The sequence below is a fragment of the Lepisosteus oculatus genome, chromosome 4 (genome assembly GCF_040954835.1).
Source record: "Lepisosteus oculatus isolate fLepOcu1 chromosome 4, fLepOcu1.hap2, whole genome shotgun sequence".
Taxonomy (NCBI): domain Eukaryota; kingdom Metazoa; phylum Chordata; class Actinopteri; order Semionotiformes; family Lepisosteidae; genus Lepisosteus; species Lepisosteus oculatus.
Window position 1 is genome coordinate 25,043,450 of NC_090699.1, and position 12,037 is coordinate 25,055,486.

Below are 12,037 nucleotides of genomic sequence, written 5' to 3' on the forward strand. Positions count from 1 at the left end.
GAAAAGAAAATGACTTAGATAAAAACACTACATGTAGAATTTTTAAGATTTTCTTGTTAGTTAATTGATGGAACATCCTAAACAAAATGTGAGCATGAATTTTCTTGTATTTGCATATTGAAAACACTGTAGAATTATAAATATCTTTGTTATGGTAAACAGACAATACCTAATCAGTGATATGATACAAAAGAACACTATTTACTATTTCTTAAATGTTAAGAACAACAGTTCAATTTCTGAGACCAAAGATCAGCTTTTCAAAACCAGACTGAGTAAAAATGTACTGTCATAGGCCTTCTTTTACAAGGCAGCAGTCTGAACATCAATCATGGCCTGTGCTGTGGAAAGTACCTCCATAACCAGGAAATACATACTAGGAAATTAGGTTATTGGTAATAAATGAAGAATTAAGGTGACAACTGTGTGCACAGTTGTCATATGCATGCATCCTTTTGAGTGTAACAGGTTAAAGAATTGACAAACTACTTGCAGCAAGAAAGAAACCCATAAATATACTTTCTTTCAGCTACTATACAGTATATAGCATTTAATTATGATCAAATATATTTTTAATGATAATCAAAATAATGATGCATACTTCTTGTTTTGTATATATAAACATATTATAGATACATAAAAATTGTTAAAAAGTAAAAACCCTGCCTTCTAAAAAAAGATTACACTTTATCAGACAATCCAAATATTTACAAACATAACTAGTCATGAAAAGTAATACTTGTAAAATTATTTTAAAAAATACTGCAGTTTGTTTTGACAGGTTAAATAAATGGTAAGGCCTGTACTGGAAACAGGTATTAGGTGCTCTGCAGTCTGAAAAAGCCTGCACATAAAATCAAGAGAGCATTAATTTTAAAAACAACCTTAAGCATGCAGAAATAATAACCTTTGTAAATTTAAGACAGAAGCATTAAAAATACAAATACAAATACTGAGACCAACCTTAAAGCCATGATCCCGTTATGTTGTACGCTCTCTGGCTGGTTTACCTGGGGAGCTGTTCTAGTATTTGAGGAAGTGCCATTTGCTGTGTGCAGTGATGGACATACTAAAATAAAACTGCAGGCAGTACCTTCCACATACATTAACAACATTCATCATATGGCAAATATAAAAAATCATCACTGCAGCATGAAATCTAATGCTGCATCCAAATTCCTTGAATAATGGAAGCAGTGGATAATGATGCATCAAAAAATGAAAAAAAAAAAGCCCTGGGAAGCATTTAAAATCAACCAGACAGGATTATCTTCTTACCATGTACACACCCCCAAAAGTAAAGAATCAGGCCGACAGGAGCAGAGGCAGACTAAGGACGTATTTCACGCAGAAGCTGCAGTTTCCCAGTGATGCGCTGTGAGCTTGGCTCCCTCCTGGGAGAATGAGCTCATTGCTAGCTTCCACCAGCCGCCCCTCAGCCATTGCAGTGTCACTGCAGCTACAGTAGCTGCCGAGTGCAGACACGTCATCAAGGAGCACATTCGGCAAGCCGGCGATCCACCCTGCACAAGAAAAAATTCTCTTAGCACAGATAACCGTGATTAGGGAAATACAGTGGATGTAATGCACAAGGAAAGTGAGGCTTATCGTCTGCATTCAAGTGGATTTGCAGAATGTTTTACCACGCATGAAGAGGCCTTGCTTGCAGTTCTTGCTCTGTGGCGGTATTAGAGGCTGTCAAAAAAACCTCTGTGACTGCTGAGTGTTCAGCTATAATCATTTGCCAAAATAAATGTAAAACTTAAAAGCACATCACATTGACCATCTATAGTATATGGGTGATTATTTACAGTATTTTACAAAAACTGAACCTTTGCAATTCCTTTTTCTTTTTTTAACTTGCAAAAAAGGTTCACACTTTTTTGTGGGCATTTTGTCGTGGGTTTTTTTCTGATAAGAATTAAATTACCGCTTTCTGCTGCAGAATTTAATAATTATTGGTTAAAATATATACATTTTCTCAAGTATTCACATACAGTATAACATTTAACACTCATGGCACTCAAAGGAACAATAAAATACTTATTACCCCCTTCATATTTAAACTTGTGTTTGAAAAGTGATGCTTTTGAGAGTGAGATAGTAGTTAGGCTTTTGGCTTCTCTATTGCTGGGTAGCTCTTGTTCCATACTCTCACAACTCTTGGTGTGAAGATGTACCTCCTATTCTTGGTTTTAAAGGTATTTCCACATAGTGTCCTCTGAGTCATGTTTGACTGTTGATTCTGAAGACGTTCACTCAATTGAATTTGTCAGTGCCTTAAAGGATGTTAAATACTTGGATTATGTTCCTTTATAGTTTTCTATGTTGAAGACTAAAATACTCAGTTTTTTAAAGCTATCAGTGCAGGATGTTCTCTGAAGCTCCAGAATGTACAGTATATAGTTGCTGTTCTCTGAGCAGATTCCATACAAGCAACATCTTTTTTATAATGTGGTCATGAAAATGATAAACAATATTGTAAATAATGTCTAACTAGAGCTTTGCACAATTTCCAATGTAAAATCACTTATTTCAAATCTGGGGCTTTCAGGTACAGTATATATCCCAACATTTTATTTGCCTTTCTTATTGTTTCCCACATTGTCTAGAAAATGTAAATAGTGTGTCAGCATAAGCACCTAAGTCTATCATAAGTAGACTCTTCAAGCTTATCATTTCTCATTTTGTTTTTAAAGTTTATGATTTTGCTTCCTGCATGTAATACTACGTGTAAGAATACTTTTTACATGTGTAAATACTATGTGTAAATCTCATCTGCCAGGTTTCTGCCCAGTCTTTAATTTCCTGTAAATACCCATTCATCATTTTCTCAACTTTTCTGACATACTAAATTAGTTACTCTGTGGATTTTGATTTTTTTTACTCTTTGCATCAACTCAAACTGAGGTACTGTACATGAAGAGGGAAGACTGTCTATCCATCCATTTTCTAACTGCTTTATTCAGTACAGGGTAATGGAGGAGCTGGAGCCTATCCCAGCAATCAACAAGTGCAAGGCAGGATACACCCTAGACTGGATGCCAGTCCAAAGCAGGGCACACGCGGACACACACACACACCAGGGCCTTTTGCCAGAAGCCAATTAACCTACTAGTACTGTATGTCTATGGATTGTGGGAGGAAACCCTAGTGAACACAGGGAGAACTTCCACTCCTAGTTCTGCTTAATATTATTGCTGAGATAGTTGAAGAGTTTACAAGCACCACAGAAGGCTGCTTCATAAATAAGATGGTATTAGAAAATGTTTGCAGACAGACACATTATGTAGCTCAGGTGGGGAGCTGCGTCAGAATGCGCAGGCTGCAAAGGAAGAAGTAATAGGTTTATTCCATACTGAAAAGAGAAGAAAGAAAACACAACATTTCAGCTGTGGAGCCTTCTTCAGTTGTGTGTTCTTTAACTCTTCAACTTCACACCTGAAGAAGGCTCCACGGCCGAAATGTTGTGATTCCTTTCTTCTCTTTTCAGCATGGAATAAACCTATTACTTGTTCCTTTGCAGACATACATTATGACTATATTAAACTCACAGTTCAAATGTTTAGAAAACATAAGACTTGAGTAATCTGACATTGTTAGATATATGCAAAATCAGATTTTCTATAGCCCTCTTATAATATTCTTATGCATTCAATTACAGTTGATAGAACATTTGGGAAAATGTCTTGTTTTCTAATTGATTAAATATGTTATCTTAATATTATATGTAACTAATTCAATTATGAGCACATAAACATAACTAATTCATAATGAAAACACACAACAATTCACATTTAATATCAAAAGGCCTATGAGAGCACAAACTTTAGTTCAGTAATGTGATTCTCAGAATAGACGTGTATACACTGTGTAGCTGCATACAAATTACCAATGAAGTTATTGTGTAATGTAGATATAACCCCTGAAAAAGAGGAGAAAGAAGGACAACATACAGTAATGGCTTTCTTGAATAATGAAAACTGACTGATGATAGCATCATTGAAGGGGGCCCATCACCAAGAGAAGTTGCTGATAGAATGAGACATTGCTTCAGCAAACAACAGAGAAACCTAAAATCAGGCTCTGTTCAAGATAGACCCATCAGACTCAACTGCAATATAACAGGCGAGGCAACACGTTACAGTTAAAATTATTGGGAACCACCTAATACATTATCATATTAGTGGTGGTAGTTTTGCTAGGGGGTTTAAATTTATTGAAACAGAAGAATTTCTACAGCTATTGTGACTGAGATCTTTATACAGTGTAATAAAACTGATTAGAATAACTCGATTTTAATAATGAAATTGCATGTTGTTTTAAAAGAGAAGAGAAGGGTATATATCTTTAATCCTGGAACGAGAGGCGTTTGCACGTTCCTTAAATGAACAGGAACTGTATCCAAAATATTAATGGCCTCTTCTCATATACTGTAGAGCAATCGCGGCATTCCTAGATTTCACCACCTGAGGGCGCACTATCGAATATACAGTATTTCCTATGTTATGCCTGACAAGTACGCTGTATGAATCTGGCCGGGCTAAAGCCTTCTTTATAGTGGTAGTATATATACATATGTTTTGTAATCCACAAGCAACTGAAAATACAATTACAAAGCTTTTCAGTGTTATGATTGCTTTACGTCGCTTACAGTTAAACTCTTCACAACAGTTGTGTCTCGGCTCAGGAACGTTTCTTCATCTTCTTACACTGCCAATCAAGGATACAAGGAAGTTGCCTTTCGTTGTTAGCATTCTTTCGCTTTTAAAGCACGATAATAGTAACATAACTCAAATGACCACAAGGCTCGCCCTGTGTATAAATCTTTGCAGGACTGGGAAAAGGCGCAAGCACACAGTACAAATCTGCAGCTGAACTGCACGTTCTTTTTTTTCCCAATCCAGCCCCGGCATGACGTGGTCCTTTTCTGACCAATCGCGACACGGACTCCAGTAAATCAACAATACATTGCGTCACTGTGTTTTTGTGGGGGTCTGGTTCTTGATATATGCTTGTTACCCAGACCAAACAGACGCCAATTTGTATGAAAGTAGCGCAGGTGTAGCGTTAATTTAGCAGTACAGCTTGTGCACCACCTTTGTTGATAGAGGTGACAAGAAACATGTCGACAGAGAAGCAAAGTAACCAGGACGAAAATTTGCAGGGTAGGTTGCTGGTTTCTGTCCGCGGTGTTCAGTGTAGAGGCCTTGAGTGACAGCGATTTGTTTTGCAATGTTAGCGAAATTATGCAAGCCTTAAGGGTTGCTATTCATAATTTCCTTGGATTATAAATTAATGATAATTATGCACGTTGCTCAAATGCTGCTAAAGTGACGTTTCAGAGTGGAATGTAAACAACAGCAGAGCGCACAAGGTTTGGAGGCGATTTCTGTTGACTTTACTTAATTTCGATCTATCGTTTTGTCGTATTTGAAAATCAACTATTCTAAAATGACAGATTTTCAGATTTTTTTTCTAAAAAATTGTAACACTGTATATAGCTAGTTAAAGTGGAAATCAAATTCCAAGCAGATTGAATATTTCATCCCTAGTTAAGATTTGTGATTTAATCAATTGGTTTCATTTACAAGGTCGGTCTAAGCAGAGTTAAAACTCTTGTTTGGTGCCAAATGTGCTAGTATGAGATTTACAAAACTAGAATGGCGTAAGACTGGTATTTGTTCCCCTGTTTAGGGTTGGAATTTAAGCTATTTGTACCATTGTTATGAAAAAATACAAAAATACTGTTACATTTTTTGTAAAATCTCGGATGATGTTGAAATAATAATATAAGTGACAAGCAAACAATCCCAATTAAATTATTAAGAATCACCAGGAAAACAATCAGATGTATACATTTAAAATCATGAAACTAAACTTATATTTAAGAAGCTGGTGATCCAGTAAATGTAGGTTCGTCAAAGGCTTCTTGGTGAAACCCGAATACTTTTTTTTCCTGACCTCACCTGTGTCCACACACTCTCACCCTAACCATAATCTAAGAATAAGTGATAATTTAAGGTTTAACACAGACTTGGCTAATGTAGATTCACCAGTCACCAGTTTTCACCCTTGATGTTATCGTGTATTGTTATATCAAACTTCCATAATCATTAAATCTATACTTTCAGAACGTACAGTATGTACTGTTTTATCCCTTTGCAGTAGATAAATGGATTGTATCAGCCAATTAATTAAATTAATCTTAATACTGTTGATAAGAAGATATAATTTCAGGAAAACCGCATTTTGTTTATTTTTCCTTTTTCACTGAAGTAGGGGACTAAAAGAAAATAGGAGCTCATTTCATGTCAGTTTTTTACCACAAGCCAAACGTATTTTAATTATAATCTTGCCAGTCCATTATGCTTAAGAAATGGAACAAAAAGTTAATAATTACAAATGACTGAAGAGTGTGCGTTTGCAAACTTAAGTAGCTTTTGTGTACAACATTAGACACAATTTATGCATTTTTAAAAAAAAAGTATTGAGAGGTCATGTATTGAATATTGAACATTCACAATTAGCAGTTAATGTTGGTGGGATCAGTTGCACTCAAAGTATTGATTTTATCCTGTTTTCATACCCTTTCTGCTTTCAGTTCCTTAATGTAAAACAGTATCAGCTTTGAAACTGACTGATCAGATGACCTTGCAAAGTCTTTTTGTCCTATGAGTTCTTTATTGTCAATTGTAGCATTCTATTTATGGTCCTACCTAATGCAGCTATGATAAGGAACAAAAATAACCACAGACATGTTTTTTCTTTCAAGTGATGCAATAGACAGGAGTGGTTCTGATGCTCCTTTCCTTATTGGATAGTAGATTGTAAAAAAAATACAGTGATGTAAAGAGAGGGCACAAGCATGTGACAGTCAGCTGGTTCAAAAAGAACACTGTTTATTTGCATTAAAGTAAGTGCAGTATAAAGGGCTGATGATCTTTTAAAGCTGTCCTTTTTAAATTAGGCATGCTAGTGGTACTGTATGTGTGCTCATTTTAAAGTTTAAAATTATAGAGCTTATATATTTATACTTACTGGGTGTGATTTGTTGTGTTGTTTTACATGTTCCTATAGGTTCTTGGGTGGAGCTGCACTTTAATAATAATGGAAATGGGAGTGTTACACAAAATGGAGGGCAGGACCAGGTGCCAGCTTCGATTCACAATGGAGACATCGAAAACATGCTTCTAGATGCACAGCATGAATCTGGCAGAAGTAGCTCCAGAGGAAGCTCTCATTGTGACAGGTATAAAAGTAGATTACACTAATAGGTGGTCTATTAAATTTAGAAATCTTTCAGATTTTATGTAATACATGAAGAAGTACACTTAAAGGATTATACATTTATTGTACCAAATATAGATGTTTATGCATTCTGCTAGGAGTACTTAATTGTTATGAAGCTGGGAATGCATTATCATACATCTTGTTTTGCAGTAGACCTTGTTTGATGCTGTCCAGTTAAGTTAATATTGAATGGACAGCCAAATTGATTTTTGCAGGACTGATTTCACGGGGTTCATGATACTTTCCGATTACAGGCATGCATTAAAAAATGCAGCCTATACATAACAGGAAAATAGTAATAGTGAACAAGGGTGAGTTGATAAAAAGACTTCACACATATCTTTAATTTAAGATACTAGATAGCTATTTAGCTTACAGTCATAAGCTTTTATACATGTGATGGAGACTGTCTCTGCTTTCATTAAAACATTGTTTTAAAGCAATGTGTAAGACATTTTGTGTAATGTTTCAATTACAGTCACTTACCAGTGCTTTTCTTTAATTTAGTCCTCCACGGTCTCAGACTCCCCTTCATCTCCGGAGAGGATCTGAGGTGCACAGCAGTGGAGAGAAAAACAGCTCTCAGGCAATATATTTTTTATATTTCATTATTGATTGATTTGAATAGAAATACCCCGGCATCTTGGCTAAATTTCCCATTGGCCTTTACCAATCATGGCCTCCTAATAATCCCCCTCTATGAATTGGCTTCATTACTCTGCTCTCCCTCCCACTGATAGCTGATGTGTGGTGAGTGTTCTGGTGCACTATGGCTGCCGTCGCATCATCCAGGTGGATGCTGCACATTGGTGGTGGTGGAGGGGAGTCCCCATTACCTGTAAAGCGCTTTTGAGTGGAGTGCCCAGAAAAGCGCTATATAAGTGTAAGCAATTATTAATTAATAGCTGTACTAAAACTAATGTCGCATTTCTTGTTGCATATGCAAAATGTATTGTATATGTTCAGGAGTGACATTCCCAGCTGTGACAATTTTATTTTTTAATTTTAGTCTGAAGAGGATTACCTTGAAAGAAGAAGAGAAGTAGAAAATATAATGAAGAAAAATGCTGACTGGATCTGGGACTGGTCAAGTCGACCAGAAAACGCTCCACCAAAGTCCGTACCTATGGCCTGTTCCTGTAAAGATATTGATTCTAATCACATTTATGTGGTGAAAAGACCAAACTTTGTTTAGCTGACTCTTTGCATCATTCAACTAAGAATACTGTAAATGTAAATTACCTGTGTTCAGAGAGTTTGGGATGCTAAAGTTATTCAGGAAATGTCTGTGGGTCTTAATTCTTATCACCTGGATGCTGTAAGGAAATACCTTGAAAATAACTGTTTGTACTTAAGCAAGGTAATGCACTCTTTTTGTACTGTATCATTAAGCAAGAGATGTGGCTGAAACTGACAGTTAGGAGAGTGCTGTTGGCTTAAGAAAACTTAGTATCTTGTGAAAAGTATGATTTTGTAATGCTTTCTTTTGTGGTATATTCTTTAAACAGGGAATTCCTGTTTAAGCACCCTAAACGGTCTGCCACACTTAGTATGAGGAACACGAGTGTAATGAAGAAGGGGGGAATATTTTCAGCAGAGTTTCTGAAAGTTTTCCTGCCATCCTTGTTTCTCTCTCACATACTCGCCGTGGGTCTTGGGTAAGTGAACTACATGTACCTCTTTATTCTTAAATATGTTCAGCTAAGATAAAGAACATAAAAAATGTTACAAATGAGAAGAGGCAAATTTCGCTCATCTTGTTAATCTGGTAGATTAGCATCTAAGTAAAGCTAAACTTTTATATAGCCGTTTCTTTAAAGTACACAGAATTTGGGGCTGGGAAACCCTTTCCAAATGTCTTCAACTCTTTGTGTAAGTGATTCCATTTCTCCATACTAAATGCATTTTCTCTTATTTTCCAATTGTAACTTTGTGTTTTCTATATATATAGTATACATATAGTTAACCATATGTTTATCCCTTAAGATCTTTAATATTTGTGTCAAATCTCTCAATCTCCTTTGTTCATAACTTATCTTCCTATAACCTGTCTCTATAGCATCTTCTGAGACCAGGAATCATTCTTATTGTTAAACTTTGAATTCTTTCTAAGTCTTAATACTGTTTTATTAAAATATAATAGCAGTAATTGTATTGTTCTGTCAAAGTTGAATAGTAATTTATGATTTGTGCAGAACATCTCTTACATTTTTAGAACTTGGTGGTATTGGTAAATATGTTAGAAATTTAATTTGTTCATTTCGACCCTAACTTGATAGATGGACAAAAAGAAAAGTAGTAATTATATGTATGTTCCACTCTTTCCATATCTGTTTAAGGATCTACATTGGAAGGCGTCTAACAACCTCTACAAGCACCTTCTAATAAGATACTGCAAGACTTCTGTCATCGTTACCATTAAAAACATGGCATGCCTCAGTGTGTTGCTTTGTAGATGCAGGTAAAAAGAAAACCTAGTGACTTGCTTTATCGTATTTTCTGAGTGCTGCACCGCTTCTGTCTCTTATGGATACCATTTGCTAAATTCAGGAAGCTGTTTTGAATCACAAAAGCCAGAAAGTAATTGTCAATTGCCATGATTTTACATAAAACAAATATGTATTTTTTTCAGCAGATTTCAAAACTGATATAAAAAATCTTAGTGTTTTAGCAAGAATAAGATTCATTACTGTTAAGCACAAAGGTATTGGGCAGCAGAAGGGGGTAATTGTCAGGGCTCAGGACTCATAACTGGAAGTTATCCCAGCTAGTGCACTATTATTGTACCCCTGAACAAGATACATCACATAGATTGCTTCAGTAGAGTGCAATGCTGTATAAATATAAATTGCTTTGGGAAAAAGCATCATCCAAATAAATTTAATTATATTAATAATACCAGTTTTATCTGATTTTAAGATGAACAGTTATAACTGTGATAATTTCTGATGTTTAAACATAGGGAAAAAGTAAAGGAAAAAATAAACTGATGGAAATTGAGCTATTTGTTGGAGGAAAATTAAAACTTTTCTCTGAAAACAATGTTCCTAAATTCATGTTTTTAGATTGATATTAAAATATAGAGAACCTGTTTTCTTGAAAGATATAAGGACTCAGTTTTCTATTGTAACTGACTACAGTAATGTTACAAAATAAGAGATTTAAAGAAAGCGATACATTCTGTATTCTTTTGTATTGTTCCAGTAGTACCATAGTCTAAGATTTGTACGTTATATCAGACTGGTTACATAAAACTGGAAGTATTTGTAGTTTCCTGCTTTTCTTCTGAATGTAAATATCATAGGACAAACACCTTGAGAGACATGGAAAAAAGACCATATGGCCACTATGTGTAATGTCAATCGTTTTAAAGTCAACATCATTTTACAGCAAATAGATAGTATTGCTAAGAAAAAGTAATTTATATGCAGGAGATAGAATAGTGGGATAAGTCTTTTTTGGTTATTGACTAATTCTGTGTAAAACTTTTAAGCATATTGTGTTTTGGCCAAAAGGTAATCTTAAAAGCTAAATATGTCTTGCAAATGAACCACAAAACAGTGGTTCATGTTTTTGAAACACAAGTTTTTGATGCTTTCATGTTTATGCTTTAACTTTAAGGTTAAATGTTTTGATTGCATTTTTAATTAAACACTTCAAAACCAAAGGTATAGAAGTAAAAATAGCATTTTATGTGAATACCTGCAGAAAAAAATAAAAAGCCTATCATAATAAATGAATGCCTTTAAAAACAATGGAGTAACTAATGTCCAGGCATTAGTTTCATCTCTGAGTAATCCATATCTGCATTCAAAATAATCATTTGTATCAGGATCCCCATGGTGGTCAAGGCCAAGCTACCAGACACTTGTGTTTTTGTGTCTGCTGTGTCTTGTGTTTTGGCTGTTGTTAACACATTAGCATCATTGGTTAGTTTTTGTTTTAGCAAATTGCAGTTTTAAAGAGCTGTTATGCTTTCTGCACTAAATGTGGAAAAAGTTAGTAGTACAGGACAGTATGCACTTTCGGTTGAAAATATTTCTCCAAAGACTAATAATAGATTCATCTGTGACCAGAAATGTTTGTTTTATTTATGCTTTGTGTTTGACTAATAGAAATTGTATTTATGTTGTTGGTGTTGTTCTAAAGATAGCCTTATGTAGTAATCAATGCCAGTTATGCAGTGAGATTGTTGGACCTGACTTTTAAAAATGACAGGAATCAACCTATTTGTCCTGTGTTTTGGGGTTTTAACTAAAACCAGCTGCATATGCAGATGTTTTGACTGTTAATATATGGTGATGGCACAAAACTTCTTAAAATCCAGTGTATTTAATGCATGTTTTGTTTTAGAAGATGAATAAAAATTTCTGATGACTAACATGTTTACAGCAGTTTTGTATTATGAACTTTGTAAAATGTGATTCTTAAGTTTTATTTTATGTGACTATTAAACTGCTTGCTGTCATTGTAAACTTTGACTTAAATATCAAAAAGAAACTAACAAACCATGCTTATAATACCTTTGCATTTTTATGACCTACGAGGGCAAAAGGAAATATTTTTTTGATTTTCTCATTTAAGCACATTTAAATTTTTTGGAGCTGGGACAGGCAGTGGAAGGCTTAAAAGTCAGGAAAGTAATCATAGTGATGTATTGGCCGGACTTTTTCTACCTTCTTCTGAACAGCTGAATGGTTTTCAGGTAAGAAGATCAGATCACTTTAATAGCCATATACAATTT

General features: G+C 34.9%; 2 protein-coding genes across 3 annotated transcripts in view; one reads left to right on the forward strand and one right to left on the reverse strand.

Annotated features, from left to right (window-relative positions):
• jakmip3 (Janus kinase and microtubule interacting protein 3) overlaps positions 1-4,836 on the reverse strand; it is a 59,377-nt gene extending 54,541 nt beyond the window's left edge. The window contains exons 1-2 of one of the 2 annotated variants that reach the window (XM_015346507.2): positions 4,655-4,836; positions 1,279-1,523 (exon numbers count right to left, since the gene is read on the reverse strand). The gene's annotated coding sequence lies outside the window, so the exon portion shown is untranslated. The other variant, XM_069188982.1, reaches the window with a different exon arrangement.
• A 125-nt stretch (positions 4,837-4,961) lies between these two features.
• On the forward strand, positions 4,962-11,674 carry bnip3 (BCL2 interacting protein 3). Its single transcript, XM_006630400.3, has 6 exons — positions 4,962-5,168; positions 7,081-7,252; positions 7,801-7,879; positions 8,303-8,409; positions 8,802-8,951; positions 9,633-11,674. Exons 1-6 carry the CDS (start codon positions 5,126-5,128, stop codon positions 9,676-9,678), a joined length of 597 nt encoding a protein of 198 aa, XP_006630463.1. The 5' UTR covers positions 4,962-5,125; the 3' UTR covers positions 9,679-11,674.
• Positions 11,675-12,037: the final 363 nt, after the last annotated feature.

What these genes read in the sequence shown, in the direction of transcription:
- bnip3 (XM_006630400.3), top strand. Translation starts at nt 5,126, where the DNA reads ATGTCGACAGAGAAGCAAAGTAACCAGGACGAAAATTTGCAGG. An exon ending in CCAGGACGAAAATTTGCAGG is followed by an intron (nt 5,169 to 7,080) that starts GTAGGTTGCTGG and finishes ATGTTCCTATAG; the next exon opens with GTTCTTGGGTGGAGCTGCAC. An exon ending in GGAAGCTCTCATTGTGACAG is followed by an intron (nt 7,253 to 7,800) that starts GTATAAAAGTAG and finishes TCTTTAATTTAG; the next exon opens with TCCTCCACGGTCTCAGACTC.